Here is a 24,510-nt window from a genome sequence, read left to right on the forward strand (position 1 = left end):
ATTAAAATTGATTACAATTTACAATGAGTCATTTGTCACAATACCTTACAGATATTGCATACGAGGTAAACTACCGGCTACGGGAGAGAACGGCTGAGCACCAAGCACCGATCTCACTGACCGACGCTTGTTTGCTGAGCCTTCACAAGGCTCGATCAATTGTGTGGCCTATTAAATAAATCACTGTCGGTAGCACATCCCCTGTTTACAGAGGGTGATGTGCGGCCAATGTTATAGGACCAGGTAAAAATGCTTTGACCGACCTACAAGCATTTGTCCCTTCTAGGTTGGTAATCTGCTCTCTGCAGGTGAGGGGTACCTGTGTGGACTTAAAGGGGTACTCCACCCCTAGACATCTTATCCAAAGGATAGAGGATAAGATGTCTGATCATGGGGATCCTGCCACTGGGGACCCCCACTACCTTGGATGTGGCACCCCAGACATCCGGTGCACAGAGCGAACTTTGCTCCGTTCTGGATGACTGGCGATGTGGGGCAGAGGCTCGTGATGTCATGGTCTCGGCCCGCTTGTGATGTTACGGCTGCGCCCCCTCAATGCAAGTCTATGGGAGGGGGTGTGACGCCCCTCCTATAGACTTGCTATGAGGGGGTGTGGCTGTGACATCATGAGCGGGCATGACTGCGTCGTCATGAGCCTCCGGCACTGCACCTGATGCTCTAAACTAACGTTGGGTGCAGCAGGGAGATCGCAGGGGTCCCCAGCGGCGGGACCCCCATGATCGGACATCGTATCCCCTATCCTTTGGATAGGGGATAAGATGTCTAGGGACAGAGTACCCCTTTAAGTCCACATCCATCCTGAGCTCTTTATAAATAAATACTTACCCCCTTAGATATCATCAACAGAGGAGTATTTCTTTACACTGGTGGAAGGATTATGACCCATATGGTCATGGCATTGCGCATAACGCAAGATTATTATGACGTCAAGAAAGCAGGAAAGAAGAATCCTCAAAATAATATGGGGACCTTTTGTAACGTTTGGAAAATGACCCTAAAAACATGAAACTTTACATTAGTTTACCCTGAGTTACACTTCACAGTTTTGTGCATTTGTCAGGATTCTCCCAAAATCCGTGGCTTTCTGAGAATTGTTTTTTCATACTCAAACAAGTTTCAGCACTATTAACTTCTTAGCACCTTTTGTTGCTGTACATGTCAACTTCTCTCTCCTGCTCCCAGCTCCTTATTAAATATGTGTTAATTCATGAGCCATGGGTGTAATTGCCTAGAAATAATATTCTGTCATAATTTCAGCAACAAAGTACATGAACGATTTGATGATAAACCGAGAAGTTTTGAAGCTGTAGCTCTTCAATGGCTTTCCAGCAAATAAAACAGTTCGGCTAAGTGCAAGACGCCGGCGTCTCGGCATCAAACACAAATACAATGTCGATTTCTCCCCCCCCCCCACCTTCATCAGATTCCGTGTTTGCTGCGGCAGAATGTGAGAATTACATTGTACTAAATTTAGCAAGCAGTATAAAACCTGTTTGCCCCAGACTGGAGCTCTACGATAAGCGGCAATGCTTTACTTGGGTTTATGATTTGGAAAGAGTCTTATTAAAAGGAGGCGTTAGTCATGCACCAAGGCAAGATGGTAGTCAGGCTAATGGCCGGCTATATATAAATCGTTACCATATGACGGCGACGGAACAATTCTCACATGACAGGCTTGGAAAGAGATAAATGTCATATCCTGCCTAAGTGTCTCCACAGTGAACTGTTTGAGCAAACATATTCTCGTCTTCCAGATACTGCGCTTATTTATTAGGACTGTCGGATAATTTGCCAAGAAAAAAAAATGCTTATCTAGTTTATGGGGCTGTTAGTGTTGTGCAGGTATTAAACCTTGTATATATTGGAAATGATCTGCTTTGTGTCATTCGGATTCTTCAGTCTCTTTACAAATCCCCTTCCAAAATCTGCACATTATAATTCTGGAATTCTTTGGCTGTTGCTCAGTTAGAAATTTCATACTCAACTTTCCACGCTCGTACTTCCAATAACAATACTTTCAGGAAAGACAAGGGACAATGAGAAGGTGGTCATACGAGAACCTGTCTTCAAAGTTTAATGGGTATTCTGAGTTATGTCCTTTCCCTTTACAGGAGTAGAGCTCTGGACTCTCTTCGGCCTCTCTGTAGACTATGACTTGAGTGGAGATGCCATAGGAGTCATGGCCCCATTATGGAGATCGCTGGGGGTACCAGTGATTGTACCCTATATGACCTATCCTGTGCATAGGGGATAAGACAATTGAACTCAAAATACCCCATTAATGTTTAAAGGGGTACTCCACTCCCCAGCATTCAGAACATTTAGTTCCGAACGCTGGGAGTGGGCTTCGGGTGTCGACACGCCCCCTCGTGACTTCACGAGGGGGCATGGCGACCCCCGAAGCCCGCTCCCAGTGTTCGGAACTAGATGTGCCAAACTCTGGGGAGTGGAGTACCCCTTTAATGTAAGCATTATCTAGTTGAACATCTCAAAATTCCTAGATGCTAACATCTAAGAAGGTGATTTCTAGTTTCACTTCACTTCTGGCCACTACAGAGATCAATGTTCCCCGACCTGACTGCTGCAAAACTACAATGCCCATAACGGAGTTTAGGGAGAAGGAAAGTGGGAACATGCACAGAACCCCCATTTTCACTGTTATTGCTCCCCAACCTATGGCTTTCTACCTGTCGCAAACCATGACTCCCATAATGGTGGAGAGTCACTGTTTGGAGAACACTCAAGAGTAAAAACTTGAAACTTTCTTCCATACAAAAGTTAAAACCCACATACAGTGGTCAACAAACAGTCATATAAATTGATCATACCATAGGAAACTTCCTCAGAAGAAACAAGGCGTTTCGGCTTGTCAATGTACCTTACTCATGAATAAGACTCATTGACAAGCCAAAATGCATAGGTTTTTTTCTAAGCACTTCGTCTATGCTATAAGAACTTCCCCTTTATGTGGATTTTAACTTTCAGGTGACTAACATTTCAAGCTTTTGCACTCGGCCACGTACCAATCCTGTCCAGGCAAGCTGTATCTTTAGTGCCTTCACTGAGGTTGGGGAACACATGAGGTTGTGAAAATAAAATATCCTAAGACCCAATTTTCTTTGGCTTGTCTCCCCCCCTGACATTGACAAGATAACTGTTCTCAACCTTAGTGAATGGGTTTCCATTCACAAATTCACACTTCAGAATTTGTGAAGCGGAATTTGTGAACGGAAAATCCGCTTGAAAATTTCCGCTTGAAGAATGGCGTTGCTCATTCCTCAGGCGGAAATACTCGCGGAACACATTGCAGTCTATTGGAAACTGCAGTGTCTGAATCAATCGGTGCTGGCCGTACTCGGAATCCCCTCAAATTAAAGCCCATAGACTTCTACAGGATTCTGCACTCCCATTCACACTTCTGAATTTCCGCTAGCGGAAATTCAAAAGTGTGAATGTGAGTGCGGAATCCCATAGAAGTCTAGTGGAAATACCGCCATGTTCCGCAACTGGAAATCCCACCATGTGAATAGACCCTAAGGATAGCTTCACACTACAGAATCTCCGGGCAGAAAATTTCCGCCCGGAGATTCCGAGTACGGCCAGTACCGATTCCGAGTACGGTACTCCGCCCCCAGACATCTTATCCCCTATTGCCGCTGGGGACCCCTGTGATCTCCCTGCTGCACCAGGCGTTCGTTTAGAGCATCGGGTGCAGTGCCGGAGGCTCGTGATGTCACGATCACACCCCACTTGTGACGTCATGGCCACACCCCCTCAATGCAAGTATATGGGAGGGGGCGTGATGGCCGTCATGCCCCCTCCCATAGACTTGCATTGAGGGGGAGCGGCCGTGATGGCATGAGCAGGGCATTACCGTGACATCACGAGGCTCCACCCCGCATGGCCAGTCATCTGGCACAGAGCGAAGTTCGCTCTGTGCACCGGATGTCTGGGGTGCCGCAGCCGAGATCGCGGGGTCCCCAGCAGCGGGACCACTGCGATCAGACATCTTACTCCCTATCCTTTGGGGTGGAGTACCCCTTCAATGTTTTTATATACAGTATACACTGTACACACCCCTATAGACATCTAGCCTCCTTCCAGCTTTCATAATGCGGTGTCTGTGAAATTTTTATAGCTCCCCTGATGATGACATCTGACCCGCTGGTAACCATTCACTTCTTCCGCGGCAGCATTTGTCACAAGACATTCTAAGTGATCACACTGATACAGTATGCTGGGAAACAGAACGGGGATTGTAAACGCAGAGCACTCTATCAGATGCAATCATGTTTATCGCTCCAATAAATATCCCTTTTATAGTCCACCACTATGAAGCATTTCTTTCAATACGTACAATAACAATTTATAAGCATCATGCATGTGCTTACACCCAGCAAAACAAATTATTAATTTCATCCGTCCTACTGGATTCTCACGCAAGACAGTCTTGAAATAAATCGTCATGGGGAAGTATGGACTGAGTAAAATGCTTCCATTGTAGATGTGTCTGGGATAGTTCTTATATAGGTCATCGTAAGGTTCCTCCAGTGACCAGTCACATGGTTGGCTGCCTTACTTATCCAAGTCCTGGGAAGACACTTTTAAGTTGCTAATTCTCATTATAGAAAAACCATGTTGACATTGGCTTCTATTATCCTCAATGGGTGGGTGACATCCAATGCTTGATTTAGAATGGGCCCTTTACCCTCAACATGGGTGTATGGGACTGTAAAACATGGTTACATTGATAGATATAGGTCGAATGGGCATCTGCCCAAGTTTGCCCAATGATCCTCATTGGCATTGTCATAAGAGTAGGTGGTACAGAGGGGCAATTACACCCAAGATGTATCTCTGTTTTTCCAAAAGGCTTTTCTGTTAAATTAGAGATCAGTATTACCCTACTGGTCAGTGTGATAAGACAAGGTCAAAGCCCTCAATGTCTGAGCATGCCGAAAGGTGCCTAACTACACAAAAGGGTATACGTATGGTAAATGGCACAAGATATCGCATTTCACAGCGGCACCCAGGAGCTTCAAGTTACACCTCTGAGGGGAGACAATGACATATAATGCATAAGCACTTTATACAATATACATATACGGTGTGATGTCATGTCACAAAGATATCAGGGAGTGGTGTTGGGCTCATGAAAAGGTGTATGTTGGACTCTATAAAGAAAGGGGGAAAGTTTACAGCCATGAACATGAACATACCTGCATGGTACACCCATATGCATTCAAACTCACATATACAGACTGGGACACACGTATACAATCTGTGATACTTATATACGCACATATACAAACTGGGACACACACGTATACAATCTGTGATACTTATATACGCACATATACAAACTGGGACACACACGTATACAATCTGTGATACTTATATACGCACATATACAAACTGGGACATACACGTATACAATCTGTGATACTTATATACGCACATATACAGACTGGGACACACACATGTATAAAAACTGTGATATATATTACATATATATAATCAGCGGTACACATACACTCACATATACAGCTGTGACACACGTACACACGGATATACAAACTGAGATACATATATACACGTATAAAATCTGTGGTACACAAACATTATATACTGTGACACATATGTACACGTATACAATCTGTAATACACATACACACACAGATACAATCTGTGATACATATACACGCACACATACAAACTATGATACAGATACACACATACAAACTATGATACAGATACACACATACAAACTATGATACAGATACACACATACAAACTATGATACAAATACACACATACAAACTATGATACAGATACACACATACAAACTATGATACAGATACACACATACAAACTATGATACAGATACACACATACAAACTATGATACAGATACACATATACAAACTATGATACACATACACACATACAAACTATGATACACATACACACATACAAACTATGATACAGATACACACATATAAACTATGATACACATACACACATACAAACTATGATACAGATACACACATATAAACTATGATACAGATACACACATATAAACTATGATACAGATACACACATACAAACTATGATACAGATACACACATACAAACTATGATACAGATACACACATACAAACTATGATGCAAATACACATATACAAACTATGATACATATACACACATACAAACTGTGATACATATACACACATACAAACTATGATACAGATACACACATACAAACTGTGATACACATACACACATACAAACTGTGATACACATACACACATACAAACTATGATACAGATACACACATACAAACTGTGATACACATACACACATACAAACTGTGATACATATACACACATACAAACTATGATACATATACACACATGCAAACTATGATACATATACACACATACAAACTATGATACACATACACACATGCAAACTATGATACACATACACACATACAAACTATGATACATATACACACATACAAACTATGATACATATACACACATGCAAACTATGATACATATACACACATACAAACTATGATACACATACACACATGCAAACTATGATACACATACACACATGCAAACTATGATACATATACACACATACAAACTATGATACACATACACACATACAAACTATGATACAGATACACACATACAAACTATGATACACATACACACATACAAACTATGATACACATACACACATACAAACTATGATACAGATACACACATACAAACTATGATACAGATACACACATACAAACTATGATACACATACACACATACAAACTGTGATACACATACACACATACAAACTATGATACAGATACACACATACAAACTATGATACACATACACACATACAAACTATGATACACATACACACATACAAACTGTGATACACATACACACATACAAACTATGATACACATACACACATACAAACTATGATACACATACACACATACAAACTATGATACACATACACACATACAAACTATGATACACATACACACATACAAACTATGATACACATACACACATACAAACTATGATACATATACACACATGCAAACTATGATACACATACACACATACAAACTATGATACACATACACACATACAAACTATGATACACATACACACATGCAAACTAATACACATACGAACACAATCTGTGCCACACATACACACTCATACACACACATGTAATCTTTCCTTTCCCTAGCAGATGACAGGCAGTCCTCACTACAGAAGATAAAGACTGAGTATATGGATTGTCTTTATTGTGATTTGTTTTCTACTTATTAAACATTTGGTATTGGTAATAAACTAATAAATGACTCATGTGGCCTTTTTAAGCAAAATTCAAGCACCAGTCGTTCTATCAAGGGGTAACGGAAGGTAAGTAAAGAGATAGGGGTAAGTGAGTGGTAAAGGGAGTGGTAAGTTAAAGGGGTACTTCCGTGGAAAAATGTATTTTTTTTTTTTTTAAATCAACTGGTGCCAGAAAGTTAAACAGATTTGTAAATTACTTCTATTAAAAAAATCTTAATCCTTCCAGGACTTATCAGCTGCTTTATACTACAGAGGAAGTTTTTTTCTTGTTGAATTTCCTTTCTGTCTGACCACAGTGCTCTCTGCTGACACCTCTGTCCGTGTCAGGGACCGTCCAGAGCAGAAGAGGTTTGCTATGGGGATTTGGACAGTTCCTGACACGGACAGAGGTGTCAGCAGAGAGCACTGTGGTCAGACAGAAAAGAAATTACAAAAGAAATGAACTTCCTCTGGAGCCCAACAGCAGCTGATAAGTACTGGAAGGATTAAGATTTTTTAAATAGAAGTCATTTACAATCTGTTTAAGATTTTTAAATAGAAGTCATTTACAATCTGTTTAACTTTTGGCACAAGTTGATTTAAAAAAAAAAAAATATATAGTTTTTCGCCGGAGTACCCCTTTAATGTTCTATATCCTGCACTGATGGGATCTATAAAAGTGACGCTGCTCATATCTGATCCCATCTCCTTATAGACATTATTCTATTCAACATTATTTTATTATTGCAGAACACATATACAAAACGCTATTACAGCCCCTCCGGGTCCTTCAATCATTAACCCCGGAATGTTTGAGCAGTAAGATTACAGTTCAACATATCTAACTTTAATTGAGGGGGGGGGACAGAGAACTCATGGACAACATCACCTTATCTTTCTTTAGGGGGTGGGGGATTGACAACTACACAGGAGCTGAAATACTCCTGTCCACTTTCCAGGCTGTGGGACAATACAATCCGGCGCTATCTTCTCGGTGACATCACTTTGTACATTGTTTGCTTAGTGTCAGTGATAGCGATGAAAGTTTTCCTTTAGATTAAGGCTCTGGCTCATTGCTGCCAGCTGTTGGCTCACATGGAGAGCGTTCTCCATGACCAGACGTAGCAAAGGCCACGAATATCTCGAATTCCCAGTGAGAAAATAAGAATGGGGGATGAACTCTCATTTTTTAAAGCTGGAGCAACAGGACATTGACTCAGGTCACTCATGGCCAGGGGGCAAACTGTCTGAAAAGTTAATTATACACTCTTTGGTAGGTTAATATTTGGACACTCTAACACAGTATTTCCCAACCAGAGTCCCTCCAGCTGTTGCAAAACTACAACTCCAAGCATGCCTGGACAGCCGAAGGCTGTCCAGGCATGCTTGGAGTTGTAGTTTTGAAACAGCTGAAGGCACTCTGGTTGGGAAACACTGCATAAGGCTGGGTTCACACCACGTTTTTCAAACACGGTTACCATATACGGTTTTCCGCTAAAAAACGTATGGCAAAAACCGTATGCAACCGTATACAACCGTATGACTCCAAATGAAAACGTATACGGTTTTTCCCAGTACGGTTCTATCCGTTGGCATCAGTTTTTGCCAACGGTTTTGCTATGTTGTTGGAATTAGTTTTCCAGCAATTTAATAAAGTTACTATTGTTCTATTGAAATTCCAATCTGCGCATGTGTCAACTCCAAAAACGGATTAGAAAAACCGTGTGCAAAACCGTATTCTGAAATTCTGTGTACGGTTCTCATAGACAACAATGTTAAAAGAACCGCATACGGTTTTCCAACCAGAGGCAAAAACGTGGTCGACAGCGTTTTTTGCCTACGGTTGAAAAATCGGCAAAACCGTATCCGAGGCAAAACGGATGCAACCGTACACAACATTTGGAATACGGTTTACAATGCATTCTCTATGCATACGGTTTCGGATACGTTTTTTTTGCGGAAAACCGTATACGGTTACCATATTTGAAAAACGTGGTGTGAACCCAGCCTAAGATGATCAGGATGCAGAAACATCAATAAAAGGTTATGGTGCCGAAACCCAGTAATGGTGCATTCACACCACGTTTTTGCAATACAGATCCCTTTATCAGGGTTTTGATGAAAAATGGATTCCTCAAAACCTGACTAAACTGTAACCAAACGTGTGTAAAAATTTCAACCTGTATACAGTTAAAAACCGTATACGGTTTGAAAAATGATGTCCGGTTGCATCCGTTTTTTAAGAAAAAAACGTATACGTTTTTAACTTTTCACTCCATTTTTAATAACGTTTCACTTGTTTGATTGAAATTCCAAGAAAAAAAAACTGTGCAAAGTCAAAAACCGTATGGTGAAAACCGGAAGGAACCATATGCACATACAGTTCTGTACGGTTTTCATTGACTTCCATGTTAAAAAAAAAAAACGTATACAGTTTAATACAGTTTTTCACCCGGACCAAAAACCATGGTAGACTACAGTTTTGGGGTACGGTAAAAAAAACAGACAAAACCGTACAGTATGCAAAACGGACACAACCTGATGCATCTTTTGGTATGCGGTTTTTAATGGAGAGTCAATGCATACGGTTTTCAATACAGTTCCATACGGTTTTCACATTGAAAATGTATGCGGGAACTGTATTGCAAAAACGTGGTGTGAATGCACCCTAACCCACACCAATCAGCTGTTCGGTGCCCTGATCAGTTCTGCAATCAGTTTTTTTTACAGTGCTTTTCGGCAGCGACAAAAGCAAAACGCCATTGGAAGACGCAAATATATAAAGGGAGTCTTACTCTATGGAGTCCTCACTGCAACACGTGCCTCCAGTAGTCGATGGGATTCAAGGCGCTGAACACAGAAGTAAAAGGGAACTGACGTTTTATTCACCCATGATGCAATGCGTTTCACAGTAGAACTGCTTCATCAGACATGCCTGATGAAGCAGTTCTACTGTGAAACGCGTTGCATCATGGGTGAATAAAACGTCAGTTCCCTTTTACTTCTGTGTTCAGCGCCTTGAATCCCATCGACTACTGGAGGTTCTTTCTATTATTGCATTGAAATAGACATGAAGCGGCTGCAGTTACTTGACATAGTCTCTGCTCTTCTCCATTTTTGCACTTGGGGAGTGTAGCCTCATGTGGTAAGCATTAACTTTTCCCGAACCCCCCTCTTTGCAACCACGTTAACACACTACAGAGCGCTGTCTGTCTTTTGTTTCAGTTTAAAGGGAACCTGTCCTATTGAACATGCAGTCTGATCTGTGGGCATCATGTTATATAGCAGAAGAAGCTGAGCAGATTGATATATAGTTTTGTGGGAAGTGATTGCATTAGTTGTATCTTATTGAGTGTAATCCCTGCTTATACTATGTTTAGGAGTCCAGTGGGCGGTCCTAATTAATGATTGACATCCTTCCCTGTACGAGTTTACAAGCATTACAATCGGTTATTATTTAGTATTTACAAAGAAAAAGAGAGATTGATCTGAAGAAGGGGAAGCTGGCCCCCAAAACGTGTTATCTTATAATTTTATTTAATTTGCCAATAAATCTACTATATCTGCATTACAACAATTCGATTGGACTGAAATATCTTCTTTTCTACCTGGAAACTGGCAGCTCCACATCATGAGGTGACTTTTTTCTCCCTTTTATCTCAGTTACTAATTAGAACCGCCCCCAGACTCCTAAACTTAAAATTAGCATAGATTTCCAAGTATAAGTGTCAAGTAATACTGAATCCAGCCCCCCCCCACCTTTGTATCATTCCGCTCAGCTTCTCCTGCTCCAAAACATAGAGATCAGCCTGTATGTTCAATATTGTGGTGTATAAAGCATCCATCAAACTAGTTATCCTTCTACTTATAAGGCTGAAATGAGGCACTTTGTGCCCCAAGCCTCACTAATATAATTAGTTTTTAGGAAATTACTTAATTTGATGAACATTGGTTCAGTATATGAAACATCTGTCCCGACTCCATGAAAACAACCTATGTAGGTCATCACCACGTAGATCCGAAACATTATATAGTAAAGCCGGAGAAGGGAAATTACGACTGTTTCTGCTCAACACTAAGTGGAAACAGGGACACAGGATCGTAACAGATTTGGCCCCAAAGGACTAGGTGGGGTCTGGACCCCAGGTAAGCAAAATAATAGTTTACTAGGGATAATGTTCCATAAGGAATAAGTGAGTAGCTATGTTCCTAGAGAACAACTCCTACCAGGTTCAGCCACTTATGTTTATAATCGAACTACAAAGCTACAAGTCTCCTTGCCTGAAGCCCGGCCAGAAATTAACATGGCAGCCTCCATTAATAACAACTACTTTATGGGCCACGCATTGGTTTTATGGCTGGAAGACTCTCACGGTGGATGACGTTCTCTCTCCCGAAAGAAACATTGAGAACTAATTAAAAAGTCCCGTAAAGTTCTGGATGGAATTTTTGGAAAGAGCCAAGAACCACATGTTTCTCAGCCAAGGACCGAGGAGCGGTCCCTGTCCTCCAGTCTGTTTACTAAATGTATACAATGCACACCACAATGAGCATCTCACTTCTGTATGGTTACACCCTTCATTTTATATTCTCGTCAATGACAAAACTTCCGGGAGCCTTCGAAAGAGATTCTCCGCATGCAAAGTGTGGGACATTAAAGGGGTACTCCGCCCCTAGACATGTTATCCACTCCAAAGGAGGGACCCCCGCGATCTTGGCTGCAGCACCCCAGCCAATCGGTGCACAGAGCGAATTCCGCTCTGTGTGGCACAAACTCATGATGTCGCGGTCACGCCCTGCTCATGACATCACGACCACGCCCCCTCATTGCAAGTCTATGGGCATGACGGCACTGTCCTCCGGCCTGTTTACTAGTTGTATACAATGCACACCACAATGAGCATCTCACTTCTGTATGGTTACACCCTTCATTTTATATTCCCGTCAATGACAAAACTGCCGGGAGCCTTCGAAACAGATTCTCCGCATGTAAAGTGTTGGACATAAATCTGTGGTCTGGAGAAATGGAGACAGGAGGGGGCCTGACTGAAGCATTTCCTGACATCCATAGTTTGAGGAAATTGTCACGAGTGGGGTGCGGCTGTGACGTCAGGAGCTTCCAGCACTCCGGCGCTGTACCCGACACTCTAAACGAACGCCAGGTGCAGCAGGGAGATTGCGGGGGTCCCCAGAGGCAGGACCCCCTGCAATCAGACATGTTTTCCCCTATCCTTTTGATAGGGGATAACATGTCTAGGGGCAGAGTACCCCTGCATATCTAGCTGGGGTCTAGCTTACGATTGTACACCTAGCGAGGGTCGCTGCATGGATAGACATGGTATGATCAGTTTTACGTTTAGTGGCCTTGATGTATGGATCCAGTGTAATTCAGATACATCCAATAAAACATCAGGAGAAGAGGTCCCTGTCCCCCGGCCTGTTTACTAGTTGTATACAATGCACACAACAATGAGCTTCTCACTTCTGTATGGTTACACCCTTCATTTTATATTCTCGTCAATGACAAAGCTGCCGGGAGCCTTCGAAACAGATTCTCCGCATGCAAAGTGTGGGACATAAATCTGTGGTCTGGAGAAATGGAGACAGGAGGGGGCCTGACTGAAGCATTTCCTGACATCCATAGTTTGAGGAAATTGTATTATATTGTATTTTTTTTCCAAAACCAAAGCTGGAAAAATGGCACATGCTTATTGGTCGCAATACAGTTGAATCGGTTGTGCATTGTGAGTTGAAGAGGCTTTTCCAGCCTTGATTGATGGTTTATCTACAGGATAAACCAGTGTTTCCCAACTAGGGTGCTCTAGCTGTTGCAAAACTACAACTCCCAGCATGCCCAGACGGACAGATAAAAGTGTATTACCATGCGGCGCTAAACAACATACATCTTCCTATATTACATTATGCAAATGTATACCAAGCGTCAGGCAGGTAGCCATAGTGACATATTCACTCACAATTCAATCCATGTCTATCCTAGATTTATTATACCTGCGAGCTGGGGATTGCCTTCTACACTATGTAATGGAATAAGACACAACAAGACACCTGACCAGATCAATATACACAATGCATTTAATGATCCCCGCTTCACATTGAATACCAATCTAGAAATGAACTGTCTGCTGTATGGAAAACATCAGCACAGCCCTGGAGCTATATATGCAGAGCGTGCATGTCTAGCCAGGGTCTAGCTTATGACTGTACACCTAGATAGGGTCTAGTTTATGACTGTACACCTAGATAGGGTCTAGTTTATGACTGTACACCTAGGCAGGGTCTAGCTTATGACTGTACACCTAGATAGGGTCTAGTTTATGACTGTACACCCAGATAGGGTCTGGCTTATGACTGTACACCTAGATAGGGTCTAGATTATGACTGTACACCTAGGCAGGGTCTAGATTATGACTGTACACCCAGATAGGGTCTGGCTTATGACTGTACACCTAGATAGGGTCTAGATTATGACTGTACACCTTGATAGGGTCTAGATTATGACTGTACACCTAGTTAGGGTCTAGTTTATGACTGTACACCTAGATAGGGTCTAGATTATGACTGTACACCTAGATAGGGTCTAGCTTATGACTGTACACCTAGATAGGGTCTAGATTATGACTGTACACCTAGATAGGGTCCAGCTTATGACTGTACACCTAGATAGGGTCTAGTTTATGAATGTACACCTAGATAGGGTCTGGCTTATGACTGTACACCTAGATAGGGTCTAGCTTATGACTGTACACCTAGATAGGGTCTAGATTATGATTGTACACCTAGATAGGGTCTAGCTTATGACTGTACACCTAGATAGGGTCTATTTTATGACTGTACACCTAGATAGGGTCTAGTTTATGATTGTACACCTAGATAGGGTCTAGCTTATGACTGTACACCTAGATAGGGTCTAGTTTATGAATGTACACCTAGATAGGGTCTAGTTTATGACTGTACACCTAGATAGGGTCTAGTTTCTGATTGTACACCTAGATAGGGTCTAGCTTATGACTGTACACCTAGATAGGGTCTATTTTATGACTGTACACCTAGATAGCGTCTAGTTTATGATTGTACACCTAGATAGGGTCTATTTTATGACTGTACCTAGATAGGGTCTAGCTTATGACTGTACACCTAGATAAAGTCTAGTTTATGACTATACACCTAGATAGGGTCTAGTTTATGACTGTAAACCCAAATAGGGTCTGGCTTATGACTGTACACCTAGATAGGGTCTAGCTTATGACTGTACACCTAGATAGGGTCTAGGTTATGACTGTACACCTAGCTAGGTTCTAGGTTATGACTGTAAACCCAAATAGGGTCTAGTTTATGACTGTACACCTAGATAGGGTCTAGTTTATGACTGTACACCTAGATAGGGTCTATTTTATGACTGTACCTAGATAGGGTCTAGCTTATGACTGTACATCTAGATAAAGTCTAGTTTATGACTATACACCTAGATAGGGTCTAGTTTATGACTGTAAACAAAAATAGGGTCTGGCTTATGACTGTACACCTAGATAGGGTCTATTTTATGACTGTACACCTAGACAGGGTCTAGCTTATGACTGTATACCTAGATAGGGTCTAGATTATGACTGTACACCTAGGCAGGGTCTAGATTATGACTGTACACCTAGATAGGGTCTAGTTTATGACTGTACACCTAGACAGGGTCTAGATTATGACTGTACACCTAGATAGGGTCTAGTTTATGACTGTACACCTAGATAGGGTCTAGATTATGACTGTACACCTAGATAGGGTCTAGTTTATGACTGTACACCTAGGCAGGGTCTAGATTATGACTGTACACCTAGATAGGGTCTAGTTTATGACTGTACACCTAGACAGGGTCTAGATTATGACTGTACACCTAGATAGGGTCTAGCTTATGACTGTACCTAGATAGGGTCTAGCTTATGACTGTACACCTAGATAGGGTCTAGATTATGACTGTACCTAGATAGGGTCTAGCTTATGACTGTACACCTAGATAGGGTCTAGATTATGACTGTACACCTAGATAGGGTCTAGTTTATGACTGTACACCTAGACAGGGTCTAGATTATGACTGTACACCTAGATAGGGTCTAGTTTATGACTGTACACCTAGATAGGGTCTAGATTATGACTGTACACCTAGATAGGGTCTAGCTTATGACTGTACACCTAGATAGGGTCTAGTTTATGACTGTAAACCTAGATAGGGTCTAGCTTATGACTGTACACCTAGATAGGGTCTAGCTTATGACTGTACACCTAGATAGGGTCTAGTTTATGACTGTAAACCTAGATAGGGTCTAGCTTATGACTGTACATCTAGATAGGGTCTAGTTTATGAATGTAAACCTAGATAGGGTCTAGCTTATGACTGTACATCTAGATAGGGTCTAGCTTATGACTGTACACCTAGATAGGGTCTAGCTTATGACTGTACACCTAGATAGGGTCTAGCTTATGACTGTACATTTAGATAGGGTCTAGTTTATGACTGTACACCTAGATAGGGTCTGGCTTATGACTGTACACCTAGATAGGGTCTAGATTATGCAGGTCCGGCTCTGCCAATAGGCAAATTAGGCAGCCGCCTAAAGCACCCTTTTGATGGGGGACACCGTTCTGCCTGCCTCAAGAAAGTTAGACAACCAGCATCTGAACCACTCACTCAGACAGCAGCATGAGGAAGAGGTTTGTTACAGTGTGTCACCCCAGTAGTATAAATTGGGGCGTGTCTAAGGGCAGGCCAATGGGCAGAGTCAGGGGGCAGCAAAATGAGATTTTGCCTAGGGTGACAAAAATCATCGCACCAGCCCTGGGTTTATGATTGCACGCCTAGCTTGGGTCGCTGCATGGATAGACATGGTCTGATCAGTATGATGTATGGATCCAGAGTAATTCAGATACATTGAATAAAACGTAATTCATAGCCAAATCTAGGAGACTTGAAACCAAGGGTATAGAGCAGTTTCCCAACCAGGTTGCCGCCAGCTGTTGTAAAACTACAACTCCCAGCATGCCCGGACAGCCTTTGGCTGTCCGGGCATGCTGGGAGTTGTAGTTTTGAAACATCTGGAGACACCCTGGTTGGAAAACACTTGTATAAAGGCAGTAGTGTCACCCAGGTCCTTATGCCTGAAGGTGCCCATGAGAAGACACTATAAGTCACACATGAGTAGGCCGCCCTATTACCGATTTTACATTGCAGTCTAAGATGCACAAAACAGGGAACAGCAAACTACTTCAAGCTTGCAACAGACAGCGGGATAGGAGGATTGCAACATACAGTATTAACTATTTCATTGCTCAACATCAGTCCATTGGATATTATAGGAATAGGCGCCAAGCAAAGGCCTGTACTCTTCTGGATTGAATAGGGTTATCCAGAATTAGAAAAACAAGCTAATTTCTTTGTAAAACAGCGCCACACTTGTTCTCAGGCTGTGTCTGGTATTACAACTCTGCTCCATTCACTTTAATGCAACTGAGCGGCAATACCACCCACAACCTCAAAACAAGAGTGGCGCTGTTTCCCTCAAGTAATCAGTACTGTTTTTCTAATCCAGGATAACCCCTACAAACTCCATCTCCCGAGTTTAAAGGAGATTCCAGGATGAGAAAAACATTGCTGCTTTCATCCAAAAACAGCGCCACCCCTGTCCTCAGGTTGTGTGTGGTATTGCAACTCGTCTCTATTTATTTCAATGCAGTACCACATACAAACTGAGGACCAGAGGGGCGCTGTTTCTGGAAGAAAGCAGCAATGTTTTTCTAATCCCAGAAACCTGCTTAAGATATATATATTTTGGAAACCATAGATCCGCGTTTCAAATCCTTCCGCTGTTGCCAAACTCCAACTCTTTGCATCCCTTGATAGCGGCATGCTGGGAGTCATAGTTTTTTGCAACAGCTGGATAGCCAGGGGATGTGGAACACTGCTATAGAGCAGGAGCCTCCAGCTGTTGCAGAACTACAACTCTCAGCATGCCCAGACCACCTTTGGTTTACAGTAAACTTTCCAGCAATTCTTTATTCTCTTGATAGAAATAGAAACAATGTATTAACATTGTAATAAGAAATATTGTGAGGCTTGGTGCAGCGGTCTTCAAACTAAGGCTCTCCAGATGTTGCAAAACTACAACTCCCAGCATGCCCGGACAGCCATCGGCTGTCCGGGCATGCTGGGAGTTGTAGTTTTGCAACATCTGCAGGACCACAGTTTAGAGGCCACTGGTCTAGTATAAATGTACATTGTCTAAGTATTATACAATATTTGTAAATCTGCTCCATTGTATTTTATATGTAGTATGATAACAATAATAATAATAATTGTTATTATTATTATTATTTTTTTAATAATACACCTTTTTATAAGATAAAGCAATACTATAATACAATAACCCCGAAGAAATCATCAGCTTCCAGCCAATCAATCAAGAAGTTCTCCAAAGTTCAGACAAACGACTGTTCCTCCCATCCGCCAGCAGATGGCGCCCAAGACTACCCAGAGACTCCACTTACTTGCATTCTCTGTCTTCCAAGTCAAAGTGTGGGTTGAAGTTGATAAGAATCCTCTGGTCCTTTTTAGGCGACTTGATCTTTAATATCCATTCGCATTTCTGCGAGGAGGTGTACGAGTTCGGATATCCGGGGGAAACAACGTAACCGGGTTCCTCGATCATTATAGTCCCACCGCACTTGTCTGCGTAAAAAAACAAAAAAACAAAAAAAAAAAACATTAAAAAAACGCACCTCAAAAATTGTCACTTTGGGAGTCGCTGATAGATCCGTATATTTGGATCTCTAATTGGTTCTATTTTTTTTTTTTTTAATGTCACTTGTCTGGGGAAAAATTATTTAAATGTTAATGCGGTAAAAAATGTCATACGAAATAGCAGCGGGGGCCTTTTCGTGGGGCCGGACGAGGGGAGCGAGTGGGTTTAATTGGAACGTGTGATGGAAATGAACAGGCGCTAGGATATAATAAGGATTCATTCTCTTAAAAATAAGATCTAGCTCTGCCCTCCGCAGCGAACGAGTCTCCGGGGCCCCTGCGGAGTCCGGATTATTGTAGAGTGCTGTAAGCTCATTAGAGGACATGCTTTAAGTGGCTATGCACTAAAAAAGATTTTGTCTGCCCCCCCCCCCACCTCCCCATCAGGATCTGTTTAAGCTCAGTGCGGACTCATCTTTTGTCTCATCATTCGCCCCTCCGATGTGGAGCTATGTATCACCGGTGTGAAGACCCCTAGTACCTTCATCCCAGACACTAGACACGTCTTTATCTTACCCCACAGAGCTAAGTACCGGAGATCAAAGGAGCAGATTTCTCCAGCCACGTCTGCTCAATGGGCTCCTAAAACCTCATACGTGTCTACGGAGGGAGAGTATTTAGAAAATTTGAAAATAAAATTTTAAATGTATTTTTTTTTTTTTTTTAGAAGGGAATAGGTGGAAACTGGTTGGTTGTGTCGGCCATTGATGTAATGACTAGCCGGGGTGCTAGGGGGCAGCAAACACTAGTGTTGCCCATTTTGGGGCTCAACTACAACTCCCAGCATGCCCTACCAATCTCGGGTATGGTGGGTGGTGAACAAAGGCTTGCACTCTACTGGATGAAACCCAAGGGCATCTACTATAGGATAAAACGTATATACAGTGTCTTGCAACCTACAGTGTTCACTTAAAGGGGTATTCCAGGGAAAAACTTTTTTTTTTTTTTTTTCTCTTTTAGATCAACTGGCTCCAGAAAGTTAAACAGAGTTGTAAATGACTTTTATTAAAAAAATCTTAAACCTTCCAATAGTTATCAGCTGCTGAAGTTGAGTTGTTCTTTTCTGCCTGACAACAGTGCTCTCTGCTGACACCTATGTCTGTCTCAGGAACTGACCGGAGCATAAGAGGTTTGCTATGGGGATTCGCTCCTACTCTGGATAGCTCCCGAGACAGGTGTTATCAGAGAGCAGTTAGACAGGAAAGAACAACTCAACTTCAGCAGCTGATAAGTACTGGAAGGATTAAGATTTTTTTTTTAATAGAAGTGATTTACAAATCTGTTTAACTTTCTGGAGCCAGTTGATATATATAAAGTTTTTTCCTGGAATATCCCCTTTAATCTGTGGCTCTACTACAACTCCCAGCATGCCTTGACAATTTGCAGCTATGGTGGGTGCTGAAAAAAGGCCGGCACTCTTCTGTATGACACCCAAATGCATTTCCCATAGGATAAAACATATACAGTATTTTGAAATCTACAAAACAATGCTCCCTTAACCTGTGGCTCAACTACAACTCCCAGCATGCATTGGCAATCTGAGGCTATGGTGGGTGCTAAACAAAGGCCTGTACTTTTTTTGGATGAAACCCAAGTGCACCTCCCATAGATTAACACATACTCAATTTCTTGGATCCTATAGAACAGTGTTCCCCAACAAATATATTTTCAGTTGTTGCAAAACTACAACTCCCAGCATGCCCGGACAGCCTTTGGCTGTCCGGGCATGCTGGGCGTTGTAGTTTTGCAGCAGCTGAAGGCACACCAGTTGGGAAACACTGCTCTAAGCTTGACCGTTGCCCAATAGTTTCAGTTGAGCCGAGTGCCCCATAGTTATATAACAACTACTATGGGTGATTTTAATCATCTATACAGTGAAACCTCTCCAAAAGACCACCCCTATGAGAAGACCACCATGACAGATTTTTATTCCCCCCACATATTATGCATTCTACCCCCCAGAAGACCACTTTTCAATGCCATTGTGGGCTGGCATCAATGAGTCTTTGACTTATTCTTCAAGATTCAGAGGGTTTTAACCAGGGCTCAAGTCCTGCAGGAACATGCAGGAATTGAGTTCCTGCACTTTTTTCACAGCAGTAACACCATTCCCATTAGCAAGAGTTCTGCAGGACCAGCCCTTGAGTGGAAATCTTGGGTGAGTTCCTGCACTTTTTTTCCCCCCAGAACTTGACCCCTGGTTTTAACCCTTGCATTCAGTACCATCCCAAAACATACAAACTGGCTTCCTATAAAGGACTGATGTTCGTGATGTACGGCGATGCGGAATACGTCGGTGCTATCCAAGCAACAGGCATATATTTATTGTTTACGAAGGCTGATTACTGTTCGTATCGCCCGACAAATCCTTCCGTCTATGGCTGCCTGTGCCGCCATATGGTTTCCAGCCTCTCTAGTGCGAGACAACTGGGATCTGTCAGTTTTATGCCTAGTGCAATTTATAGTCCGACCATCCAGATGCATGGGCTGAAGGTAAACAGCCCAGCACCAATGAGCCGCTAAGACTACACATGGCTTGTCTCCTTAATGATGTGGACAGTGTTTTTTTCCTTCTTCTTCATCCTATTCCCTAATAGATTCCCTCGTGGAAAGGGGAAATAGCATCCCTGGCTCTCAGCGTGAATTTCTAAATGTACAGATTTTTTATTACAGGGGGAAAAAACCAGGTCAATTGGAAATGAACGAAAATCTGCCCATGAAAAATGCATAGGGCTACCAGCGTTGTGGAGGCTGCTTGTCAAGAATTAAAGTGAGAAATATGAGTTTCATTATGGTGTTTGTTAAGCAAAGTGTTCTCTGTCTGAGGAGGCGCAAGCGGGGGGTAAACTTCTAATAAACGCATAGGAAGTGTATAGGCTGGAGAGCTGACATTGTTTCCAGTCTTGAAAGATTTCTTTCAATTTCCAGAAGGTGCGAAGAGAGAAAGAGAGAGCGAAAGAGAGGGATACATCTGCTATGAGAGTCTCATACTGACTGAGGACAGAACTCTGGAAGTGATATACTCTCATTAAAGCCTCCTCCTTATCCTAGCAAACAGTATGGCACAGGGATCCGGCATCTGTTAGACAAGTGACATAAAGCAGTCTTGTTCCCAGTCACTTGACAGAGTCACTTATTAAAACAGGATCCCCCGACCATCAATGATCCTTAATCTGTGACTTCTGTAAAAGTGACATAGTAATAAGATAATCAGGTTTGCATCTGGATTTGCTCCATTTCGCCAACGCAGGACATTAATCGCAGTAGCTGGTAATGGCCTTTGACCATTAGGCCTAAATGCACCTAATAAATACATGTTAGAGATTGGGGTATCTGGATGCTGCAGGGAGCTTCCTCCTCCAGCTCGGTTACTTTGTGGGTTAATGGCAGGACTGACTCCACTAAGGTCATTAAACAGTCCCTAACTGCTCCGCTCAGATAATAGTGTCTGCAAGTAATACGGTTTAGCAAAGTGCAGCTCTGTATCAGCTATTTCCTGGCAAGAATGTGCCCAGTCCATTATTCTCAATTTATTAAATCGCTCCTTATCCATCATGATACCAATAAGAAATAACCATGGACAATGCCGGCAAATACAGAGCCTAATGATGAGTAACTTTCTAGTTACCATTTAAACTGAAAGAATTCACCATTTCCATATTCCTCATGTTATTTTAGGAGATGCGAGCTGTCATGTTCACTACACATTTCCATCCTATTGAGATACTTAGAGCTTAGCATATTAATATTGCATAAAAAAAGCTCAATTCTACATTCTAACATAACAAGCTCTTAAAACAGACTTAAAAATAAACTCATCCCATATACCAACCATATTGAGTGATATCAAGTAAGACAATGTAAACATTTACCCTATATTAAGATACTCAGAGCTTAGTATATTAATATCTTACAAAAAAAAGGCTCAATTATAGACACTTAAAAGGTTCTTGAAGCAAATTTACCTAAAGTTGACAATAAGCTCATCCCATATATCACTCATAAAAGTCACCATAATAGTCTGACAATGTACACATTTCACTCACTAGTAAAATACTTAGAGCTTTATAGATTAACATTCTATAAAAAGCTCTAGATACTATGGTAACAGGCTCTTAATGCAAATGTTACCTAGACTCTTTCAATACACCACTCATAAAGACTGAAACAACAATAATTCTTACACATTGCCCTTCTATTAAGCTATTGGGTATTAAGTATATACATAATCTATGACAAAAAGCTCAGTTCTAGACATTAACAAGCTCTTGATGCTAACTGTACCTAAACTTTACCATGAAACTCATTCCATGTATTACCCATATAAAGTAAAACCATGAGAGTCTGACAAGCTACATACTGAACTCCTATTAAGATAGTCAACACTTAGTATATTTACATTATACAAAAAAGCTCAGTTCTATACATAAATAAGCTCTTGACGCATTTCATACCTAAACTTTACTATATATTTATCCAATGCAATGTTACTTAACAACAACAATACTAATAAACATAAACAAACAGCTATATAACAAAAACAAAATGCTTTAAAAACAAATAGCAAACGTGTTTAGGAGAGCCCCAACTTTTTCTGTTTAGTCTGAATCCCAGGCTCAGCACTTCATATAGCCTGTGATGTTTATATACCATAAAGTGCAGCATGATAACAGGGTAATAGTGATAGATGAGCCCGGGAGAGCTCCACTGTGAACAGATTGTCTCATACTGTATAACGGAAAGGATAAGAACATCTGGAAGACTCACCTCCCTTAGTAGCACCAGCTAAATAGATGAGCATCACCCAGCAGCACCAGAGCACCAACCTGCAAGGCATCCTCAGGCTGGATTGGTAACAATTCAAGTGATAAGAAAGCAAAATTTCCTTACAAATCCTATATTCCTTAGTCCAGTTCCAGGAAAACACACAAATATGTCCTAAAGGAGCAGGGACAATTGTGCCTTAGTGTTTGCAGTGTCCTGTATCCTGTCATTCACTTCAGGGTTTCCTCCACCACTTCCCACACTTGGTGATGTCTTCTGTGTTCTGTTACCATCTCCAAACAAGCAAGAAAAAATTTACAAGCTCCTCCTTAAGCCACTTTGGGAACTGATAAGGAAACCAAACGACTCCTTGCTTTCCTGGAGAAATGAGGAAGGAAGGACAAAAATATGATTAATGAGCAGCTGCAGAGTAAAGGCGCACAGAGCCACCAGAGCCCCCACAAGTGTAGCCCAGCTAATGGCTTGTCTCCTTTACATGGATATCCCTGGGAGCTCTTTCAGGCACTGTGTGCAAGCAGCATCTGGGCAGGCTCCAGTCTCAGGTCCCTTTGTTATATAGAGGGTCTTACTGGGTTGGGACTGGCAGCTGAGCCACCATCAAGGCATACAGACAGTGCCAAGGAGCAGGGATGTGCACAGACATTTTGGGGGGCAGGGACTGAACTAAAAAAAAAAGGGGGGGGGCACTTATTATTATTATTTATATAAATGCCCACATAATGATGCAAGGCTGCACTTATAGGAGGAACATCAAAATGGCAGGGGCTCAAGCCCCCTATCTAGTCAACCTGTACAGGTCCCTGCCAAGGAGTATGTCCCTACTCTGAGCCCCCCCCCCCCCCCCAATGTACCCCCCCCCCAATGTAATGGAGTTTAGATCTGAGATGACATGCAAATGCTATCTCCTTATTAACATGCACAGATGCCCAGCACCTGGATCAGGTAGCAGTGGAAGTGTTGCATGTACCCTCCTCCCTCTCAGCCCTTTTAGTATCTCCAAGGATGACTGACCACAGCTTGTAGAAAGACTCAAAAAGAACTCATCCACCCAAGCGCTGAACTTCAACTGTTTAGAGAAACCCCAGAGGTCTGCAGCCCATTATTGAGAGCAGCCCCTGTGCCAGGTAAACCCAAGTGAAATTGACAAGGCATGACCTGCCCATCTGCATCAGGTAACAAGCTCTGTAATTAAAGGCAGCTTACCCAGCTCTCTGGGCATCTCTCCATTTTACAAGCCAGTGCTCCTTCTAACCCCAAGGTGCACCTAGTGCAAGTCCAAAACCCCCAGCATGAAATATAATGAGAAGACAGACAGGAGAAGGCACTGCTGCTGACCGCTGGCACATCTGGAGCTCCTGGTCCATGCCACTGCTTGCCAAACCCTAACACTTCTACAGATCTGTCAGCAAGAACATACAGACTCCAGATAGAGAGCAAGAAGCTGCTGAGTGGCACCAGTAGCAGATGACAAGTGCTGAGTTTGGGTACATTGCATGCCCTTTATGCATGGTAAGCTTATGCCACAGACCAGTGTTTTCTAG

The 24,510-nt window shown here is 42.1% G+C and overlaps 1 protein-coding gene and 1 long non-coding RNA gene across 2 annotated transcripts in view; one reads left to right on the forward strand and one right to left on the reverse strand.

Moving 5' to 3' along the window:
- Positions 1 to 24,510, reverse strand: part of NRP1 (neuropilin 1) — a 191,921-nt gene that overhangs the window by 166,260 nt on the left and 1,151 nt on the right. Inside the window, exons 2-3 of the mRNA XM_056519467.1 lie at positions 22,952 to 23,326; positions 17,932 to 18,112 (exon numbers count right to left, since the gene is read on the reverse strand). Coding sequence (XP_056375442.1) covers positions 17,932 to 18,112; positions 22,952 to 23,021 — 251 coding nt within the window. The 5' untranslated portion in view covers positions 23,022 to 23,326. The remainder of the gene's footprint in view (positions 1 to 17,931; positions 18,113 to 22,951; positions 23,327 to 24,510) is intronic.
- The window catches only part of LOC130273143 (uncharacterized), a 144,370-nt gene continuing 144,032 nt past the window's right edge, over positions 24,173 to 24,510 (forward strand). The window contains exon 1 of the long non-coding RNA XR_008843885.1: positions 24,173 to 24,478. This is a non-coding gene — a long non-coding RNA (uncharacterized LOC130273143). The remainder of the gene's footprint in view (positions 24,479 to 24,510) is intronic.

The sequence above is a fragment of the Hyla sarda genome, chromosome 5, assembly GCF_029499605.1.
Source record: "Hyla sarda isolate aHylSar1 chromosome 5, aHylSar1.hap1, whole genome shotgun sequence".
NCBI lineage: Eukaryota > Metazoa > Chordata > Amphibia > Anura > Hylidae > Hyla > Hyla sarda.